At 52.0% G+C, this 23,158-nt stretch overlaps 1 protein-coding gene across 1 annotated transcript in view; it reads right to left on the bottom strand.

Annotated features, from left to right (window-relative positions):
- SMAD6 (SMAD family member 6) overlaps positions 1-7,868 on the bottom strand; it is a 50,144-nt gene extending 42,276 nt beyond the window's left edge. The window contains exons 1-3 of the mRNA XM_009567600.2: positions 6,691-7,868; positions 4,060-4,116; positions 2,262-2,339 (exon numbers count right to left, since the gene is read on the bottom strand). Coding sequence (XP_009565895.2) covers positions 2,262-2,339; positions 4,060-4,116; positions 6,691-7,306 — 751 coding nt within the window. The 5' untranslated portion in view covers positions 7,307-7,868. The remainder of the gene's footprint in view (positions 1-2,261; positions 2,340-4,059; positions 4,117-6,690) is intronic.
- Between the last annotated feature and the right edge of the window lie 15,290 nt (positions 7,869-23,158).

Raw genomic sequence — 23,158 nt, 5'->3', positions numbered from 1 at the left:
CAACTGTTCACAACTTGTGCTTCCAGTTAGCATTGACTGTTACTTCAAACATTATAGTGAGCCTGCTCGTCCACTGAAGAGCTCTTCCTGTTTCTAAGGTCTACTTCAAAAACAGGGGTTGTTTTTCTAAAGGATTTATACATAAGACAGAGATGATCCTCTGACTCCACGCTAAAACTTCCTGTTTAGAAGTTCATAAAATTAACGATTAACAGTACAAGAATGGTTCTCTTTGTTACCCAAAACTGAATTTTGTGGGTTTTGTAGGAAAAACCTTTCTGATGATCAAAGCTGAAGCAATAAATAGTAGTGGCTTGCTGCTAGATCCAAAATGAACTTATTTTTGGAACAAGAGTTACATGCACATCAAACTCCTTCGGCACACACAAAGGAGGCAGGGAAGACCACATGCTTGGTGTATCATTTACACAGGCCTACATCTCAAGCGGACCCATTAAATAAGTTGAAATGGAGAATAAACAAACCAAAATACGACAGACAGAGTAGAGTCTAAGTAGTTTTTTTCCTTTTACTTCCCTGTGATGACAAGCACGGGTTAACTTCAGTGAAGCTCTTACCCTCTTTCAGCAATCATGAACACCAGGGAAAAATAAATCACACAGCCCCAGACTCTTATTAAAAGTTACACCATCGGAAACTACACAGGGGGAGAGGAGGTATCCGATTTCAGTACAATCTTGGTCACATGTTATCATTACATTGTTCAAGCAAAAGTTAAAATCTCTCTTCTCCTCCTAAAAAGCCACCAGATGTCCCATAAAGGACTCAGCCATGAGAGAAGCCGAACCATTACATCCTTAGGAACTCCAGTTTTCAAACTCAGCTGCTATAATTAATGGCAATTATCAAGTTACAATAAAAGCTATGGGCATGGGGAGCTTTATGGACACGTATCCAGCCCAAGGAATGTTTGTTAGGAATCGCAACCATATTTATTATAGCACAACTCTGAATGATCCAACTCCCGGCTATTAATTGTTCCCCTGCTATGGGCACTGGGCAGCACAACAAAAGCACGGTGGGCCGGCACCTCGGATTCGGCACACGGCAGCACTGTGGCAATGCTGACCATAGCAGGAGGACCTTAAAGGAGAAGGAAAAACCAGGGAAACGCACCACCATGCCATGACACTGCAGTGCCATGCTGTTTAAAGGCTCTTCAACGTCCTGTGGAGTCCGGATCAGCTCAAGCATTCCAAAGAAATCACAGGTCTCATCAAACCAATCAAATTCTTGCAGGCAGAGAACGAGATGAGAAAAGCTGTGTATAACGGAGCAGTATCCCTAGGGTCCCCTCCACCACCATCAACTCACAGCATCCCCCAGAAGGAGCAGCAAACCCCATCCACACACTCAGAAATCCGGCAACTTGGCACTGGCGTGCCCAAGCCCTACCCTACCACAAAGCCCATTCCAACTGCTGAATGAGGCACATGGGACTCCACTGGAACCAAGGGTTCGTCTATACGCGTCTTGGCTCTCAGACCATTAACCAAGTCATTTCTTAGGGAAGAAATTAAACCTGGTCCTACAAAAGGGTCCTTCATGCAGCCAGCCCCCAGACCAGGACAGGGCACCCAAGAGGGAAAACGTGGAACCATCACCACAGCCAGAACCCAAGCGAATGAAGCCCCAGCTCTCCGCCTGCTGCAGGTAAAACCACCCCAGGCCTTACAGAGCACCATTAAATGAATGAAAGGTTGCAAGGGTGGGGCAGAGCAAAAACCAGGGCCTGGTTAAGCAGAGCTTTGTTCTGGAGCTTCAATTGCATTGTAGCTGGGAGCTCTGCTCATGAAAGCAGGGTTTGCACAGTAGGGTCAGGACCCAACAGGTAACGCAAGCTGGACGGACTCAGCAAGAACCACCACAAAGCAGCGATCGTTTGGTAGCCTCACTGTTCCTGCTATGAAAAGGGTGATGGCACACAACCCAGCCCCAAACTAGCCCATGCCCTGGGGCTTAAGGAAAGTCTAGACAGCTTCTGTGAGGGTCATGCATGACTCCATGTCCACCTCCCAAACATCCCTGCTTGTACCAGCACACTTGTCCCACCAACAGCATCTTATTATAAACCACGGAGTACAGGCATCTCTGAAAACCCAACTCAAATAGCTGCTCTTTTTCTTTCTTTTCACACCAAGAGCAGCACCACAGCCTCCCCATCTCTTCCTGCACTCCTGCCCCAGCCATTAGTTCCCCGGCACAGACCACGCGTACGGGAAGGCAAAACATCTGCCAACCTGAGAAGTCTCCGGGCGTGATGTTGGGCGAGTTTGTAGCCTCTGTTTCAGTGTAAGACAACGTGGAATCTGATAGATCTGGGGGGAAAAAAAAGGCAGCATTTTTAGGTCTCCTGTGCTTGCAAGCGCTACGTGACCACCCGTGGCTCTTTTCCTTCCCGTCACCAGCCCACCTCTCCCGGACAGAAACTCTCCACGGAGCCAGAAAGCAGTGATTAACTTCGTACCTCTACCATGCAAATGCAAAGCTTGAATTGCTTCAACCACAAAAATAACTGCAGTTAAGTTGATCAAACAAGTAGGAACTTGGTGCTTACTGGATAAAGTTACATTAAGCCTCTAAACAATTCATAGTTACTATACTTAATTATCACCATTAAAATTCTTGAAGCTGTTTATTCTTGCTTCCTTCCTTCCTTCCTCTTTGCTGAAGCGAAGGAAACTTTGTTTTAACAAGTTAAGAGTCTTTGTTATTCTCTCTTGCTTACACCCCTCTAATTAAGTGCTCAACTGTTTGCTCACAGATTAACTATTATTTTTCCAATCAAACAAGCCAGTGAAGCAAATTTCAGTCCTTGGCTGTTGTTTTAATAAAGTCACGTGTCTCTCACTATCATCTCTCCCTGCAGCACAAGTAGTTTCTAAAGGGAATTAACTTGGAAGGGGGAGCGCAGGGAGGGATGCCTCCTTTTTTTTTTTTTGCCTTCAAATCTCATAAGAGAAAAACAAAAACAACAAAAGAATGAAAAAACACCCATGCCCAGCAAATTTTGCTTTGCATGATGCCCTGGTCAATGCCCCGTGCCACAGAGGCAGGTGGTGCAGGCAGCTCCCAGGCTGGGCAGGGCAAGGATCCCCTTTGGGAAGGGGCAGCTCCCACCTTCCCTCGGGGCGGCTGGAACAGGCAGGCACCACTGTCCCACTCCTAACGCCCTGGCAAACCCTGCCTTTCTCGTCCCTGTCCCTGCCGGCTGGGAAGCAAGAGCAGCTCGCCTCCCTCATCACCCCCTCTGTAAACCAGAGCCACCAATTACGGGACAGAGGCAGAAATCCCACGCTCCCGATGCAACCACAGTTGCACCCATACTGGTAAGAAACCCAAGAGGGATATGGAATTCCTCCCTTCCCTCCTGCATCTCTGCTTCCCATACACTTGAGCAAGAAGCAGGCGCTGAGAAAGGATGCCAAGATGCAGCAATGCCAACTCAAAACATTTCCATGCCAATGTGCACCATGCAGGACCAGGTTCTCCAGCAACCTTCACCTCACGCCCACTCCACCCACTCAAGATACTTTTGCTAGTTTTGCTTAAAAGCTTTTCATAATTCATCAGGAAAAGTGAAAAGCCACCAGAAATTACACAGTGCTTAGTTTCAAAGAGTTTAGGTCTCATTTGAATAAGGAGAGGAAGGATAATAGCTGGTTCCTCCACAGCCAGGGCTTTATGGAAATGGCACCCAGGAGCTCCCACTCCCCCTCCGCTCCGTCATCCCGCAGATTAGACACACAGACAAAACACGGCGTCTGCTAACCTTTCATTACGCCTTCATTAAAAATAGCGCTTCATATTATTTTGGAAAATATGCATGTGTCTACACGGTAATTTGGTATGATAAACCTACATCCATTTACTTCTTAAAACCCGTCAGCTGATGCTTGCTCAGAAATAATAAGCAGCCATAAAATCCTGACTTGTTGGCTTTTGCCTGACGTGCCATGTAGGGATGTCTCAGAACCCACCTCAGGACTGTACCATGAAAGAGAGCTGCTGGGAGATCAAAAGAAAGAAAACACGTACCCAGTGGCTTTTGCTCATCGTTAGGAGACAGCCGAGAGTAGGGAGGTGGTGGAGACTCTGAAAAAACAAAACTTCATGTTAGCGCTGGGTTTGGTTTATCAGTGAAACCCTCAAACTTTCTCTTAAAGGGTCAGAACTCTTTCAAGGTTATAAACACACAAAGAAAGAAAACCCGCTTCGAAGCAACCCGAGATCAAGAGTTTTCCTAATATTTGAAGAATGACAGTTGACCTTTCAAAGTGGGCTTTAGTACCAAAAATGCTGCAGTTCTCCTCTACACCCTCGCCCCACACCCCTGCCAGAGGACCCAAAATGGCACGTTGTTCCCAAAGCATGATGCTTTCATCATCAATGCTGGGAGAGGACCCTCTAACCATGGCTTAAATACACACATGGACTTCACAAGAGCTCCCCAAACATGTTACAAGGACTGAAAAAGGGTGCTGGGTGATGAAAAAGACACTCCACTCTTAGCACATGACACTAGGGGCCAGGCTGGCTTCAGCCACCCAAGTAACTTTGGTTCATCCTAACAGACCCCCAGAACACAAGGAGCCCAGCAGCAGAGGCTCCCACGATCCCGCTCAGCCCAACCTCGATTCAGCGAGGCTCCCAACTACATGCTTGGCTTTAAATGGCAGCACATCAGCAGTCATGCGCTTAAAGTTAACCAAGAAGCATGGCTGAATCAGGTCCTCTAAGTGGCTCTTGCTCTGCTTAGAAGAGTAAAGAGTATGTGAAAGGGTAACTATGATCCTGCATCATCCTCATGCCCAGGTTAGAGGAGTTTTATCCCTTTTGAATTATGGCAGTGATGTGCTTCTTGAATTATAACTTGCTAAAACTGAGGTCTGTGCAGCCTTCTGGACTCTATCATGGCAGCAGCACTGAGCAGACACACACTTCAATGAGAAACAATCTTGAGAAGTCAATGGCATCACACTGACCTCACGCTACTGCAACAAGGGTGTGCTTCTCAGCTCCCACAGGGACTGCAAGCAGGGCCCCAACAACCACAGCTCAGCTTAGGTTAGCTCAGGAACACCTCAGCATCCCCCACGTGATGGCTCTGGGATGGCATCTTATTGCTTCCAAGAGAAGGTGCCTCATCTGCCCTACCCAATCAAGCTGCCCCACAGCAAGATGTTCTTCTCACTGGGCGTTTAAGAGACTCAAGATAAAAAAAAAAATGGTGCCAATGTCCCATTCTGGATGCAGCGGCTCAGCCTGCGTCGTGCACTGCGGGCTGGTCCCATGCTACTGCCAGACCCGCTGCCACAGCGGACTTCTTCACTGAGCACAGCTCAGCTACATCACCTCACAGAAAACCGGACAACAAACAGGAACACCAACAGTCTCTGCAGGGAGCCATGCAAACACTCGTGGAAAAGGGCACCCCATCATCCTCAGCACCCAGTTGGGGCCCTGGCGTGGACATCCACCATCCAAATGATGAGGAGCCACTCAATGGAAGCTCTGTAATCTACTACTCCTTAGCCATGCGCTGCTGGGAAAGCAATCACCGCTACAGGAAAGCAAGTCGGAAAGCATGCCCATTCCTAAAAAAAAGTACCAATCCTACAAACAGGCATCTACTCCAACTGAAGCAAAAAGCTCCTTCCAGGCTCTGGTGACCGTCTGGGCAGGGGGAGAACGCCCAGCGCAGACGTTTCTTTTAAACAAATGATGCAAAGCCAGGCAGGATCCCCGATGGCAAAGTAGATAAATAAAAGAAAAGGTTTTGCCAAGAAAGGGACCATCAGCAGGCGGCTGGGGTCCCCCTGCCCATGGTAAACAGAATCATGGAATGGTTTGGGTTGGAAGGAATCTTAAAACCCATCCAGTTCCAACCCCTGCCATGGGCACGGACACCTCCCACTGGACCAGGCTGCTCACAGCCCCATCCAACCTGGCCTGGAACATCTCCAGGGATGGGGCAGTCACCACTACTCTGGGCACCCTGGGCCAGGGCCTCGCTACCCTCACAGAAAAACATTTCTTCCTAAAATCTCATCTCAATCTCCCCTCTTTCTGCTTAAAGCCGTTCCCCCTCGTCATGAGAAATCTGAAAAAACAGGAGCTCTGGCTCCAGCGGGGTTTTTGGGGCCCCAGGGGCAGGGCAGGCCCCCCCAAACCACACAACCCCCGAGGCCAGGGCAGCCCCCGAGACCCGCAGGAGCCGGGGCAGCCCCTGCAATCCCCGCCACCCCCGGGGCCCCCGCGGTTCCATCCGGCGGCGGAACCCGCCCGGCTGCTCCGATAACAGCGAGCCAGGCTGGCGCCAGCGGCGTGCACAGCGCGCCCGAGCCTCGAATAGCACCGAGCCGCCGCGAGAAGGGGGAGGGAAAGGGCTTGTTTAGCACCGCTGGGAACCGCTCCCGCCGGGGAGGGGGGAGACCCCGACCAAGCGCATCGAGGCTGAACATCCTCGGGGGCTGAACTACGGGTAGAAACCTCAAAGCCCCGAATGGGGAGAGTGTAAGGGAGGGTGGAGAAGAAGGATGCTGAGCCGGGGGGAAGCGGGGGGAGAAGGATGCTGAGCCGGGGGGAAGCGGGGGGGAGAAGGATGCTGAGCCGGGGGGAAGCGGGGGGGAGAAGGATGCTGAGCCGGGGGTGTCAGCCGCTGCTCACCTGGCCCACAGAGGCGGCTGAAGTGGTAGGGGTTGCAGCAGACGGTGGGTCCGTCGGCGACGCCGAAGCTCTGGCACTCGCAGAGGGGTTTGAGCTCGGCCGGGTGCTGCAGGTCGGGCCATCGGAAGAGCTTTCCCAGCAGCAGGTGTGGGGGAGCCGCCTGGCCCCCCAGGCGCACCTCGGTGCGGGCTACCAGCACGCAGCCCCCGGGCATCCCCCCGCGGGACTCCACGGCCTCCAGCAAGCTGTCGAGCGAGCGCTCCTTCAGCCGCTTGAGCAGCGAGTACGTGACCGCCTTCAGCTCCTGCTCCAGCAGCAGCAGCCGCGACCGCGCCTCGCGGCGCTCCGGGGACCCGGGGGGCGGCTCGGGGCCGGGCTCCCGCTCCTTGAACAGGCAGCAGGTCACCGTGCCGCCGTCGCCGAGCTGCCCCGCGGGCTCCGCTTCGCCCGGGCGTCCCCGCGCTACCGCCGAGGAGGCGTTTTTCTCCGCGATTTTGAAGCTCCCGAGGGTGGGTGCGAGGTCGCTCCTGGAGCTCCCATCTCCGCCGTCCCTGTCGGGAATGACGCGGCTCCTCCAAAGTCGCCGCACCAGCCCTGAGCGTTTGGACCTGAACATACGACACCGCGAGCGGCCGGGGGGGTCGCGCCGCTCGCCTCCCGCCCCCGGCCCCGTCCTGCGCGGGGGCCGCTGAGCTCGGCCGCCGCCTCTAGCGCATCCCAGCCCCGGCGAGGCGGCGGCTGCGCTTTGGCCGCACCGTGGGGGGGGGCGGCGGGCAGGGCATAGGGCGGCGGGGGCCGCTCCCCCCGGCACGGCGGGGCCGCCCTACATCGGCGGGGGCGGCGCCCCTCGGCGGCAGCGGGAAAAAAATAATGAAAACGGGAGAAAAATTAATAACAAAGAATCAAAAAAGCGTCAGCCGGCGGCACAAGGCGAAGGCCGGTGTCAGCACGTGAGTTGTACGGATCCCGGTGCGTGCGGCTCCCGGTCGCTGCAGCCCGAGCCGCTCCGGGGGCTCCGCGGCGCTGCTCTCCCGCAGCCGCCCCGCAGTTCGGCTCCTCGTCCCGCTGCCCTCGGTTCCCGGCGGCTCAGGGCGCTGCAGTCCAGCCCGTTCCGCGCGGGCTCGGTGCTGCGCGGCGCGGTGCGCTCCTCGCTCCGGTGCCCTCAGCTCCCGGGGGTTCGGTGCGGTCCGAGCTGCTCCTCGCTCCGCGGCTCCCGGGGGTTCGGTGTCGTGCGGTGCTGCGCGCTCCTCTCTCCGTTGCTCTCAGCTCCCGGCGCTCGGTGCTGCGCGATGCAGCCCGTCCCGCTCCTCGCAGCTCGCGGGGGCTCGGTGCTGCCTGCTCCTCTCCTCGCCGCTCGATGCTACGCAATGCAACCGGTGCCTCCCCGCAGCTCCCGGGGCTCGGTGCAACCGGTCCCCCTCCGCAGCTCCCGGGGCTCGGTGCAACCGGTGCCTCCCCGCAGCTCCCGGAGGTTCGGTGCCGCACCGTGCAGCCGGTGCTTTCCCGCAGCTCGCGGGGCTCGGTGCTGCCCGCCCCGCTCCTCGCAGCTCCCCGGGGCTCGGTGCCGCACGGTGCAGCCGGTCCCTCTCCGCAGGTCGCGGGGCTGGGCGCAGCCGGTCCCGCTCCGCCGCCGCGCGCGGTGTCCGGTGCCGCCGCTTCCCCCCCGCCCTCGCTGGCTTTTGTGTGGCCGCGGCCGCGCGCGCAGGGCCCCTGGCGAGCGGCGGCGCGATTGGCTGCCGCCCATCATGTGCCAGTCTAGACACTTTGGCGGCTCCGCGCGGCACCGGGGCCTTGCGCAAACACCGGATCGAGTTTCCCAACCCTTAAAGGGACACGCGCCCCGCTGACACCCCCACCCCCACCTCCCTCCTCACCTCCTTTCTCCCCCCTCTCCCCTACGCTTCCAGCCTTTGGGGGGCAGGAGGGGAGTTGCGCCCCGCCGCGGCCGCGCGAGGGAAAAGTAGGTCATTGCGGCGCGGCGGCAGCGCGGGGGTTAACCCGCGCCCCCCCTCCAGCACCCGCTCCGAGCCACGCCCCCGCGAGGGATCAACTCGTCCGCCGTGGCAAAAGTTCAGGCCCGCCGCGCGCCCATTGGTTGGAGGGAGCGCGACGCGCGGCGCCGCCGCTTCTCATTGGTCCGGAGGAGGCGCCAGCACCGCCCCCCCCGCCCAGAGCGGCGCGGAGCTCTCCGTGAATGAAAGACATTCCGCTGCCGCCGCGGGACGCGCCGCCCCGGGTCCTAGTGCCCGCCCGCCCGCCCGCCGCTCCCCGCCACGCTGGGCCCCCGCAGGAGAAACGGCGGCTCCGAGGGGTCGTGTCCCGTCCCACGCGTGTGTTGGCGGAGGGAGGCGGGGTGCGCTGGGGAGCTCCTGTGGGGATGCGAGCGCGCAGCCTCTCCCATATTATCAATAAATAGCCTAAAATGGGGATTTTTATTGCTGGCCCCGCTCCCCCGTGGGACCCCACGGGCACGGCAGCCAACGGGACGCGGTGGGAAGAAGCAGCTCTCGCACTCGAGGTGGGGGGGGACCCGCGGATGGAGGTCCCGCTCACCCCCATCCCCCCCCCGGGTTGGTCTGGATCGGGTCTGGCGGGCGGGGGGTGGCCGGGGCGGCCCGCGAGGGCAGGAGGAGCTGCCTGAGAACCGAGCGGGACGGTACCGGGCAGCAAAAAAGTAAATCCCGGGCATTTATGCCCAACAGTTGGTCGGCTTGGAAAAGAAAATCCCCCACAATAAAACAATAAAGGTATTTCACTCAACGCACCTCAATGTCCATTGGTTTTCTCACGGCATCTTTGGGTTGCTCTTGCTGTACCTGAAGGCTCCTGTCTGCATCTCCCCAATCCTGTGGGAATGCACCTGAAAAAGAGGATTTAAATGCATCGGTTACCACCTTTTTCAGGGCAAACTTAACTTGCATTACCCTCACAACAGGGATGCCAAAATACTCCATTTTAAATCGATACATGTGTGATACATAAATAGGAGGTTTGGCTTCAGGGTTGCTCTCTCCCTACTGACCTGTAGGACCAGCAGCAAAGCTTTTCCCCTTTTCGGGTGGATTTTTTAGGAAACGTAAATCTTCACTTGTCAATAATGCAATGTAACCACGTTCAGTTCTGGTCCCTGCTGTACAAAAAAGATGCAGCCAGGGTGGAGAGGGCCCAGAGAGGGACCACTGAGAAGATCACAGGACTGAGAAACCTTCCATGCAAAGTAAGGCTGGGAGAGCTGGGTTTGTTCAGCCCTCAGAGGAGAAGGCTTAGAGGAGACCTTATCACCATGTACAGGTGTCTGCTAAGAGGATGGAGACTCCCTTTTTACAAGACTCACATGGAAAAGACAAGAAGGAATGGGTACAAGTTTCTCCTGGGGAGATTCTGATTGAATTCCAGAAGGAAATTTTTCACCATGAGAACAGCAAAACATTGGAATAATCTCCCCAGGGAAATGATGGATCCCTCTCCACTGGGCACTTCCAAGGCTCAGCTGGGCCATCTCATTTAAACTACACATCACCTAAAATGTTGGACCAGATAATCTCTGAGTTCTCTTCCAACCTGCTATTCCGCGATTCTCTGTAAAGAAATCATACGCCCCCAGTAAAGGCCCTGCTCCCTCTGCCACTGAGTTTCCCAGCTCCTGCGGACGAGGGATTATTGCTGGTCCCGCACAGTACTGTCCTCTGATCACCTCCCTCCCTACGCAGAAACCAAACTGAGAGTAAAGCCACATGATGTTACTGGAGTACTGACTGCGTGGAAATAACATCCCAGGATGGCCACAGCACCGCCCAGCGCTCGCGACGACCTGCAGAGCTGCAACATTTTACACTGGTGTCACGATTTAGAGCTAGGTACAAAGTCTGCCAACATCCAACTGGGGTAGGAAATGCTATCAGCTTTTTTTCATGTTGTGGAATAAAGACAAATTAAAAGGCATGGGAAAGCTGCAAAAATGATTCAGCTTCGGACGTGGAAGCAGAAATCTTCATTTCCCTGGAGCCTGGGCCCAGGCAGGATCCTTGTCCATCCCCAGGCTGCTCCAGAGAGCCTCCAACGCTTGTTTAAAATCCACATCAATCGACCTGTCCAGCATGACTCCACGATTCACCTCCCTGTATGCAGCCGATGCTTTTCTTTCCAGTATCTTATTTACAAACTGCCATCCAAATTATAATATGTCACAAATGTGCAATTACCAACATTTAAATATATATAAATCTTAAATATAGCACTGTTCCAGCTAAGGATAGGTTATTATTTCAGCAGGCAGCTCATTGCTGCCTGTCCAATGCTATATAATCATGGTGCTGCATTATAGCACGAAGAACAATGGAGCCTTCATGGGACGCGGTGCTGCTGCCCATCTCCACAGGCACAGGTATGTGATGGAGAAGTCCTGCTTTCCCCCACTGTGCCATCCCTTTCGGCTCTCCCAACAAGAGGACATTGTTCCAATCTCTAACATAGGGCTAGAAAAACAGAGCGCTCAATTGTACTTGTCATAATGCACATATAATTTATAGTAATGTTGGTTATTAAAGGATTTCTACTGATTAACAGCAATGTACTCTCGCTGCCTTTTTTCCTCCCTATCTTAGGGTTTGGTTTTTTTTTTTTGGCCTGTCATAATGACAAAGACTCCTGGGAAATGCTCTGGAACACGTCCTATAGGTCTTGGCACAAAAGCTGGAAAGAAGATTTTAAAAGCCAGACAAACTTACTTGACATGGATCTCCCAGGCGCTATATAAAGCCAAATCCTCTTGGGCCCAGGAGGGCCATGGGTGGCCAGGAGGGCACCAACACCAACTTCTTCCGAAAGCCGAAGTGCAGCCAGGATGGGGTGAGAGGGGCCAGTGCTGTCACCACATCCACACCAGCACGGCAGACAGAAGGCGAAAACAGAGCCCAAACCTGCAGGCATGGATCTCTATGCTCCAGGTTTTCAGTAAGGAAAACCAATCTCATGCTCTGCCTTTTCTTATCTCTAGTATTTTGAGTGATTTTGGTCAAAGAGAAGGATGCAGAGGTTAAAACACAAAATCAGTAATTGTCCTTTAAATAATGTTTCAACAGCTCCATTTGTAGATTATTTTAATGCCTTGGAAATGGAGTTGAGACAAAGAACCCGCTGCCTTGAGTCCAAGGCTGGGGGACACATGCAGCACCCCCGTTTCTCTACCCGGCAGCAGGGGCACAGAGCGTGTCAGCCCAGCCAGAGAAATCATGACAAAACCACTGCGCCAGAGCGAGGGGCTCTGCCAAAAACTAAAATGCCTCATAAAAATCAAGCTGGTTTTGCTGGAAGCTGATTTTGAAAGGAACCAGAGAGAAAAAGTTTTGACAACATCAGAATGTCCCGTTTCATTTGTTTTAATGACATTGCCATGAGTTTCCAGTTCAAACCGACTTTTCATTTTGCTCTTGCAACTGTTACACTCTGTGCGGTAACACACTGTGATAGGACTTTGGACCGTCTTCAAGATGGAAAAAGCTGAAATCAGAAAAAGGCATTTTGATAAATCCAAAGTTAAAAAGAAATGTTTGAAGAATATTCCTTTATGGAGAGTTTCACAGCTGCTGGGCTCCACACTCCCAGCCCTTGGCATTTTGAAACCCTTGGTGAAGATGTGAACTCACCCCAGCACCTTGGCATGTGTCCCCATCCTGAGTGGCTGCAGCCACAGCAAAGCCCATCCTGGCTCCTTGGGCTGGAGTTGTTGCTGTCCTTTGCCACCTCTCCGAGGACATAGGCGGCAGCGGAACACACAGCTCTGTCACACCACCCTACACTGAGTTAAGACCTGGGATTTGCTACCTCCACGTGTTTTCCAGTTGGCAATAAACGCAGTTTGCAGGTGGCTCCAAGACAGCCTGAGGTCAGTGGTTTGCACAGACTGCTCTGAATTGCGTGTGCTTGAAAGCACAGCTCAGCTCGAGCACAGCGGATTCACTCGCAGGAAGCACAGCTCATGTTCTACAGACCTCGTATCCCTAAAGTGAGTTTGCACCACTTTGGTCTATCAGCTGAAAACCCACTCCGGTGATTCCTTATGGGCATCAGCCACAAAAGCCACCACCTACAAACCAAACTGTGCAACAGAGGGGTTGCATTGGACCTTCCAGCCTTTCCCCCAGCATCTCCCGCTGCAGCAGGGCTGGCATGCAGAGCTGCATGCACGCAGCAGCAACCCACCCAGATGCCAGCTGGCTCGAGGCAACCCTCACATGCGTACCGATGCACCGTGGGCACCAACACAGGCTTTGCCTGCATCCCCACGGGGAGGAGAGCAGCCGCATGCCTTCTCCTGGTGAAGCTGGGACATCCACAACCATCCTCATTGCCAGGAGATGTCCAAGTCAATGCATTTATATCCCAACACAGAGACACAGCCAGGAGGGATTGCACTGGCAAAGTCTGCACTGGCATCTCCCATTCAAGTGGGATGAAAGGTTTGACATCCTGTGACCCCATCAAATCCCCCCTGGAACCAGTGGCACCACCGTGGGTGCTGCATTTGCTGCCCAGATCCAGTTTGTCCACAGGGCTCAGAGCGTGAACTGGGGCCACGGGAGCCAAACCACCGAGGGATGAGTTAAAATGAAATATCCGCCAGATTTACCAGAATCAGGAAGGAGAAGGGAAAAAAAGGAGCAAAATCCAATAGAAATTCACCAAATACTGCATTTCACCAGATCTGAAATTAATGTTAATGGGTTAATGGAAACTCCACAAGGCAAGAGCTGCTGAGTTTCCAGCCTTTTCAAGGGCCTTCCCACGAGTATCTGCTGTGGGTGGGGACAAGCTGACTCACAGTTTCCAGGGCTGTAGTAACATTTCAACACTCCAGCGCTCCAGCCTTGGGGACTGATGGCAAAGAGCACATTCCCAGCAGAGCGGTTGGGAAGGTTTTTGACATGTTTTCTTGTGTCAGAAAATGTCAGTTCGGCAAAACCAAAACTACTTTCTTTTTTTTTTTTCTTTTGGGTAGCAAACTACCCGTTTCCACAAAGTGCTGCTTGGAAAGGTTGCCTGGATTTCTAGTCAAGGCAACAGAGGTAAAATTGTCTCCCAACAGGTGCTCACCGGAGAGCAACAGCACCCATGCATGGTGGTCCCAACCCCAGGAAAGGCCGCTTGCTTCAAGCGTTACAGAAGGTGTGTCTCGCTCCCAGGGAGAAGCTGGCTGGGCTGGAGCAGCGGAGGTCTCCCCACCTGAAGTCATTTGCTGCCAGCGTCAGTGAGGGCAAAGGACAGAATCGGAGAATGCCAGATTGGAAGAGACCTCAAGGACCTGGAGGCTGAAGCAGAAAGAGCTGCAGGGTGCAGCCTCCCACTGGAACCACAGAGAAGAAACAGCAGCAAGTATCACAGCGATGAAGATAGACCTCTTAGAATTTCTCCATCCAAGAAGACCACTTCTCTCCAAACAGCAGACACCGTCACAAAATCCAATGTAACCTCAGCAAAGCGTAGTGATCCGTACATCAGAAAGGATGAAGAGCTCCACAAAGCGTGTTGAGGCTTCCTTTTGCAGGTGTCACGGGGAAGGCAAAGGTGAGTGCATGCCACCAGCAGCCAAGTATCCCAGGCTCATCAGCCCGTCATCTGGCTCTCTGCCGGCTGCCTACGCGTGGCTGTGTCTCAAGTGTGTGGCAGGAGTGACCGGGCAGGCACAAACCAGCCAGGGAAAATGGAGAAGCCATTGGACTTGAATGGAACCCAAGCCAAACTCCTTCTGAGGTTCAGCAAATTTCACGTTGGTAACTCATTCCTCCTCCAGCAGCCAATACATTTCCTGAGCGCAGGCAACACCAGCAATGCCTTACAGCGTCTCCCGTGCGAGCCCATCCTCTGGCCAGCTTGGCAGCTCTCAAATTGGACGAGATCAGATTTATCAGCCAGTTCCCACTGTGTAATCAATCCCAACTCTCACACGTGCAGCTTTCCCTGTACGCTCTCCCTTTCGATCCCATGCAAGCACCATTCATTTACCTGCACCGTGTTTTTTCTTACAGCACCCTGGGAAGGCAGGAATTGCTGTTGACTTCCTCTTGTATTCGTCTGGAGGCCTTGCAGCAGAAAGGATTCTTGGAGGCATGTCAGTGCCCGGCTCCCGTGGAGTCCAGTGGAATGCAGAGATCTGATTACCTTTTGTGTCTGAGGGAAAGGGATTTGCCCATGGTAAATCTGTGCCAGAGAAGGGAACAGAGGTCCTGCAAAAGTCTAGCGCTAAAAACTTCCTTGCCCCGAGGGGGGCTGTGCTGGGACACAGGAGCTGCCTGGGGTCTCTACTGCTCTCACACACCCATGTGCACCCACCAGCTGCAGAGCCCCTGCCTGAAACCATTCCTCCCTTTTCCATTTATCCCCAGCTGAATGCACTGGGTTCAGACCAACAGGACTGCTGCTCACTCAGGAGGTTGGTATGAGCCAAGCCAACACCACTCTCAGGTTTTATCAGGATGGCCAGTCCTGTGCCCAGCAGCTACTACCTGAATTTGTTGTCTGGATGCTCAGTGAAACAGAGCCAATGATAGTTCCAGGCTGGGCCCGGTGACAGCATCTAGGAGAGGTCAAATGGCCCATGGGGACAGGATTGTCCTCTGAGGAGGTTCCCCAGCTGTCATGCCCCAAAACTGCTCTGATCCTGTGCTTCTGTCCAGTTGCTAAACTGCTGTACACCCCCAATGAGTGCTGTAGAGAAGAGGAGGGGTTTAGGCTATTGCTCTTCCGAACATGAGTTTCTGAGAACTTCTTGGGGTCAGCAAGCAAAGCTACAATTCCTCAAAGCAACAGGATCTTCTGGCCCTACCTCTGTTTTACAGATTCACTAAGCAGATGCAGGACACGGATCTCCTGACCACAGAGTGGCATGGGAGTGAACAATAGACATCATTACTTCTCTGTGCTCTGGAATGAAGCTACTGATCTTGGGGGATGATCCACCTGCCATCAAACCTTTCAGTGTCTTTCCTGATGCCATTGACAGTGATTTTGTGTCCTTTTGATGGTCTAATAAAATGAGTCCTGTGGGTGGAGAGGATAAAGGCATTGACTCCTGAGCCTTAAACTAGTGCTTTATCCAGGAGGACATCCTACCCAGTGGTCAATTACGAGTGATCACCCTCCAATGGGTCCCACAGCAGTGTAAGCACAGCCATTGGCTCCCAGGACTCACACCAGAGGAGGCACCAGTGCAAGATGGAGAAGTAGATGGGGAGGAGAAGACCATTAAATCTCAGTCGTCTGAGAGTCCAGCAGGAGAGAGCTGGATGTGATGAGTCCGAGCATCCTTCTGCAGGCGAGCAGTCTGGGGATTTCTCAGCCCACAGAAACTCAGAGCATCTGCCTTAGCCTCATTCTCTATTTCCCGAGTTGCAAGCAGAGCAGCAGGGCCAGCCATTAAACTCCTCCTGTCCTGGTCTGGCTACAGGAGTCAAGTAATATCACATAAAACAGATGCTGTGTTCAAATAGGAATGGAATTACAACTGCCCGCATCCACCAGAGGACACATCTAAAACCACCACCCATAACAAACACACGGGAGTTTGTCCTTTTTATCAGCATTTATTCAGCAGCCTGTGGAGATAGTTTACCTCAGTGGAGCCTTTTCCAGGCTGATAACACCCACTTCTGAAATTACCCTTTACTTTTTTTTGGCTTGACTTTGATGAATTGTCATTTTTGAGCTGGGAAGGGTCTATCTGAACAAGAAAAACAGTGCGGCGCTGCGTGCTGCCACCATGCCGATCTAGGAACAAACTGCGCAGTATGCCCAACCCACTGCCTTAAAAGAACCCAAAATCTACCCCTATCCATAGTTACACATACAATTTGGAAGTTCCCTGGGAAAGAAGGATTAAAAAAAGGATTATTCTATGTGGAGCTGGGACAGAAAGCAGCAGGAGTATGCATAAAGGTCAAAAATGGATTTTAATTGAGGGTCGTTGTGTCCAGTGGTGCTCTCCTAGGAGCAGGAGCTAAAAACGTGGTGGGGCTGGCCGAGAAGGAACCAGAGGTTGACGAAGGCATCAAAGCAGCTCTGAGAAAGGTCAGATATAAATGGCAACCTGTTCGTTTATGCAATAGTTTGCTCTTCTATTTACGATGGTATTTTCTGGGAAGAGCTGGTCAGAGCCAACTAGGGCAGGCTTGTAAAAAGATAATTTTTCTCCCTTAGAAAACACAAAGACAGACAGACTGGGCTGCTGGCTTTTCTCCCTTCCCAAGATCTGCTGCCCTGGGCAATTTGTTCTGTTGCAGCAGCTCTTTGCTGGAGTGACTGGCGTCTGGTCTGCTTCAGAGCAGACGCCAGTCACTCCAGTAAAGAGCTGCTTACCACATCTTTGGTAAATATTTTCAGCAGTGGTGCAGTAGCGTCTTAAAAGAGCAGCACTGTTATTTCGTAGTCATCTCCAATAATAACTCAGAGAGGAGCAGCCACAAGACATCAGCAAAAGCTGCTGCCACTGACCAAAACTTTAGAGAAGCAAGAACAGAAGTGGGAAGAGAATAGAAATAGTGACTGAGTCATTGGCTGGAGAGGCTGAGTTCAGCCAGGGAAAAGAAACAAAGGCAGGCTTCAAAAGCTGGTCCTGGGACACGTCTGTGGGACCAGCACGCAGTGGTCTGATGCTTCCCCAAACTTGTCGCAACCTCAAAATGGGGATATGAAAATCATTATGGGGAAAAGAGAATATTGTCTTCTCTGTTTTGGGCCTGAACCAAAGCTAGCCAGAGGCAATCATTGCTAAAGTACCAACACGACATCTCTTTTTGTGTTGAAATTGTATTTTGAGTATCTCTGCTGGCTGCGGGATCTCCAGGGCTTGTTCACGCAGAAGTACATGCAAATAGAAAGCAGGATTAGGGAGGAAAGGAGCTGACCCTAAAGTCTTTGGCGCTGCTGCGTGTCACTGGGCCCAAAGCATCCTTAAATATACACCAGGACACACAAATACACAGTTTGACCCAGCAGTGGCACAATTCCTTCTTAGACACCCAGCAGGCTTTGCTGAGAAAGAAGACGGTGGTTGGAAGCTGGATGAATCCCCACAAGATCTTCTCCATCCCACTGCTATGCCACGGAATGAGAAAACCCCTTTCTGAGCAGATACCCAGTGGGGTCAGTCCTACTGAACCACGAACTGTGATGAGAAGCTGGCTCTGTCCAGGAAACTGCTGGCTCCAACTTCTCAAGCTGTTGGGAGATGATCAGAAGCACTAGTTCCTTCCCTAAGGATCCCTGAGTGCCAGCAGCACATCTCCCCACTGGGGAACCATTCTGGCTGCCAGCACGACCATGTGTGGGCTCAGACCCATTGGTTTGTGCCTGGACGAAACACCAAGCCAGTCAGCCCGACCACACAGCCTGACCCTGCACACTGGCTCCTACCCACCCCACTCAAAGTCCAGCCCGCGCTAGAACCAACCCGGCACCCCGATGCAAAACCAGGGTGAGAACGAGAGGATGGGCCACTGAGCGGAGCCGATACCTGGTGACCAAATCTGATCGAAAACAAGGTTTATGTGAGGTGAGTGGATTTTACCTCTCAGCCTCTTTTTACTCGGTCAGTGAGTAAACAATGATTACCGCATCGTGATCAGATGTGGTGAAGAGAGACCAAAAAAGCAATGAGAGAGGGAGGGGAGGAGTGTATGCGAATGCAGAAGAGCTCGGTTGAGGGCTCGGAGCTGTGGGAACTGAGTCCCAGCAATTTCTGTCCCACTGCTCATGCGACCAGCTCTCTCTTCACTGAGCTGCATCCAGCCCTGTGGCAGGGACAGCAGCTGGTCCCCAACACCTGAAGACAAGAGTCATTTGGGAGGAAAGACAGTAGACAGTGTTGCATTAATAAAAATAATCCCCAAAGCCAAGTTAGGGCATCATTTTCCTGTCTCAGTTGCAAGACCTGCCCACACCTCCCGATGCCACCTCCAGTTGACCACCAGTGCCACCCCTCCTCCCACATCACCGCACAGTGACGCCGACCAGCGTTTGAGGCAGTGACCACCAGGCGCGAGGATCAGCGGGCTGCCAAACACGGGCCCACAGTCCTCGTATGCTCGAGGCAAATGTGAAATGCATGGGACCAAGCCATGACATCAGCCATCGCAGCACGAGTTATTGCTCTCGTCATTAGCCCAACAACAAACGTTTCTCTCAGAGCCATAAAGCAAGGGTGGCATTTTTATTAGCTGAGGTTTCCTCTATTTCTTTTTTTTTTTTTCTTCTTTTTTATGGCCTTATCCACAAACGCTGAGAGCCAGAGGGAATTATTTGTTACTTACATTAAAGCAAGAAGCCATCAGACCACAGTGCTACAACCACTCCCCATATCATTATTTTCTTCTTCTGGATTTATATGAACCTCATTGTTAAACCTTAGCTAATGCAGACATCCTAACGATGCACCAAGCGCTAGTAACTGCTAAGCAGCATTATTAATTATTGTAATTACAATGTTTAAAATATATTTTGATTACATTAAAGAGAATACTTTCCTATTTTCCAACCAAAAAAATCCACAAATGTAGCTTATTAACATTAATTCTATTCTCATTGGTAAAACTATTGTTAGGTTTCAAAGACAGCTGGTCTGGGCCCTGAAAAAATAGATCACGCTGGGATGGCGTGTTCTCAGAATCTGGTGGTGCTTAGCTGGGGTGGGGGCTGGAGGAGTTTGGCAAGATGTGTTAGTGGGGACTCAGATGAAGAATTCAGGCCTTGAGCAGCCTGGTCCAGTGGGAGGTGTCCCTGCCCACAGCAGGAGGATGGAACTGGATGGGCTTTAAGGTCCCTTTCCACCTAAACCATCCTATGATTCTGACAGCACCCAGTGCCCTGTAGGAGAGGTATAAATACATGCATCCCCCTTAGAGCTTGCATCCCCCTTAAAGCTTACATCCCACCTTGCATCCCTCTCAAAGCTGATCTCAGCTGGCTCCATACAGGCTGGGAGGAACCAGGATCACCTGTCCCACACCTACAGACTCACTGATGGCAGTTACAGAGCTAGGGGTGCAATCCAGGGCCACGATCCTGCGACAGGCACTCTCATCGTTAACCTCTGCTTGTAATATTCGGTGGAATTATTGATGCTGAACCCAGACAGACAAATGGCCACATAAACACAGAGCCACGCTTTTAATTAAAGATGTGCCGAGATAAAAAGCTTCAGAAAACAATTTTAAACAATTAAAAATAATATTAGAGGTGTTTGTCTACCCAATCTGCATGTGTCCTGAGCAGCTCAGGGAGGTTCGCTGTGTTTTTACCCTCAATAGGACTGTTAGCAGCGACTCCCCGGCAGGCGGAACACACGTCCAGACATTTCTTTGCTCCAAAGAGTTAAGATTTCACTTGTCAGGCTGTTTTTGTTTCTATTCACATGTCAGTGCCTGTCATTTATTTAGTCAATGGGACATGTCCAAGGGATGGAGACAGACTGGGTTAGTCATTCTGACCGTGGGTCGCCAGTCCCTGCAAACTGCCTGAGGTCATTTCCAAAAGCGCCACTAACAATGAGAGGGAAGCTGGGCCCGGGAGACCTGCAGGAAACGGCGCGGAGATTAAAGACAGAGATAGTCCTTTTCGAAAGTACACTAGAGGAATGTTCCCGATGTTCTGTCAACACAGTTTCTTCCTCGCTCAAGACTTGTCTATTTTAAGTCTGAACTCGCACCAAAAATGGAAATCCTTGCTCAATGGCTATCAGTGGATCTTGGGATCCTGGAGCTGCAGCAGCCGAGGAAATGAACCCTCCAGCTCGGCCAGAGTTGCTCTAAACAATTCCTCCTTGCAGCAGCTCTCCGCTGGGTTTGCTCCTCTGGCTGGTTAAAGCACAGAGTGTTAAACCACATAGAATCATGGTATGGTTTGGGTTGGAAGGGACTTTAAAGATCATCCAGTTCCACCCCCCTGCCATGGACAGGGACACCTCCCACTGGATCAGGTTGCTCACAGCCCCATCCAACCTGGCCTTGAACACCTCCAGGGATGGGGCAGCCACCGCTGCTCTGGGCACCCTGGGCCAGGGCCTCCCCATCCTCACAGGAAAACATTTCGTCCTAAGATTTCAGCTAAATCTCCCCTTTTTCAGCACGGATGACGACCCAGCATGGCACCACCCTGTGCTGCCTGCAAGCACTGTCCTCACCGGCGTCCTCGCAGCATGGCTGCACCCTGCTCTGGGGGTGGCATCACTCAGTCCGCGTGGGCAGCAGAAAGCGGAGCGGGGCTTCAGGCTCCATCCGCACTTCCAGGACGTTGTCGTGCTTTGAGGAAGGCAATGGAAAAGCAGCATTGAAAAGCAACCATAAATATCTGCCGCAGCATCTTGGGCTGAAACCAAGCCCTGTGGCTACAGATTTGGGGGAACGGGCAGCCATCTGGGTGTCAATATGGGGCTGAAATACAAGAGCAGCTTTAGAGGCAGAGATGCACATTTTGCTTTTTAAGCACAATAGAACTGGCCGCTCTTACTTAACGCATAAGGTACCTCTGGGTGTTTTGGAAAACATTAATAGCAACCACATGATTGGTGTAAAACACTGATTTTTCCATCCAGACACACTATTGTTTTCAGATAAATACATTCCATCAAGCTTTTTTGTATCTGAATTTTCTGCATGTGGCTTCTGCGTCTCAGGCAGATGGAAACAGGGGTTTGACAACAATAGCAGTGGCCCAGGAGGAGCCACCAGAGCCTGCAGGCTTGGGAATGGATGACATGGGCTAAACCTTGCCCTCTGCTGCAGGTGCGATCGCCGGTAATGTGGAACAGGGGTTGAAGGTAAGGAAGGGATGGGAAAAGGAGCTGCCCAGTTGATGTGATCCACTTTGGAGAGAGAGGGAAAAGCAGCAAAGGCATTTCTTTGAATACAAACATCCATCATGGACACACACAAGAGTATCCAAATTCCTCAGTGTTATATTTATGAAGCCATTTGGAGACATGATACAGGCCAGTTCCTGTAGATTTTTCCATGTGCTGTTAAAGATTCAAATTACAGAGTAATTTTCAGTCTTTGAAGACATTGGTCTCGGTATTGCAGAGCCCGGAGCTGCTCCAGGCAGGGTCTGTCTGCGCTGCAGCCGGGAGATAACGCAGAGCCACCACCAGCGCTGAGCAAGCTCAGGAGGCAGGAGCGGGCCAGGAATGACGGCGTGGAGGCACTGGGAGGAATTTACTCTGCTTGCAGATAAGGAAAGCATCCTGCTTTAAGCATGGGGTAAACAACTTTTAATACACAAGCTACTTATCTGGAGAGTCCCACGGGAGGAAGCCTATCTGGTGCGAGGCTCCGAAGGAACATCTGTGCTGTGCAGCACAGCACGGCGCAGGGATAGTGACCCAGCCCCAGTGCCCAGGCAGTTTTGGGGAGCTCAGCTGCTCATGGGTGCTCCTCGGGGCCAGGACCAAGGCTCCACCAACTTGCAAAAGGCAACTGGGATAGCTGTGTTTGTCTCCAAGATGAGGACAGGGGCTCCTGGTCCGTTGGCCTCACAGTTGCACATGTAGGACTTGGACCACCCAAATTAGAAACCACAAAACAGTTGGGTAAAAGCACAAAGACTCTTAAAAGAGACTTAAAACCTCTTTTTTTTTTCAGCACAAAACTGCCAGCGTCGATAATTTTTCCCAATAATTACACAGGATACCCTACCAAAATAAATTCAGGTGTGTTTTCATTGATAAGGCCATGAGAACACTCCCAAACTGGGGAAGGGAAGTCATTCCATCCTAATGTGGCAACATTTGGAAGAAGTAAGGAGATGATGGCCGTGCTCCCTGTGTAGCTGCAGGGTTCATGTCTCTCTGCAGAACCCAGGTCTGAAACCTGCATGAGCACCACTCTCCTTTGGAGAGATAGGACATGTGGGGGAAGGTGGGCTTAAGCCCCTTTGCCTTATCTTGGAGGCACGGCAGAGTCAGGAGAGGTGGTGGAGAGAACTGGAAGAGCTGATCTCAAGTTCAGAGGCTGATTTACAGCGAAGGCCTCAGGCAAATCATTTACTGGCTTTGTGGTTTCATTTCCTCATCTCTAGAATCTCTTTCACGGGTGATGTGTGAGGGGGAATTAACATTCAAGCTTTGTTTTTCATAAATATTTGAAGATTCGTCTTGTGTTGTATGAGTATTTCTGAATGATCTTTCTGCCCTTGCATAAGGGTCTTTCTCTGCCAGCTCTTTCATCTGAACTCCTCTCCCTGGAGTGGGTGCGATGCTTCTGCTGCAGATTTGTGCTCGCATTGAGTAACAACTAAGCTGCCTCAGTTAAATGTAAAAGCATGTGAAGAAAGTTTTCTGCTGCCAGTTCTGCACCGCATTGTGCTGGATGCTAGCAGGACACATCAAACAAAAGAGTTCCTCTGCGCAAACTAAACCAAAGCAGCACCCAGCACATGCTGATGAGCTGTTAGCAAGCTCTGAGTGACCCCCAGTACTTCAAAA

This window comes from Cuculus canorus, chromosome 12 (genome assembly GCF_017976375.1).
Source record: "Cuculus canorus isolate bCucCan1 chromosome 12, bCucCan1.pri, whole genome shotgun sequence".
NCBI classification, from domain to species: domain Eukaryota; kingdom Metazoa; phylum Chordata; class Aves; order Cuculiformes; family Cuculidae; genus Cuculus; species Cuculus canorus.
The sequence above is the reverse complement of the archived record's forward strand: the minus strand, read 5'-3'. Positions and strand labels throughout refer to the sequence as shown.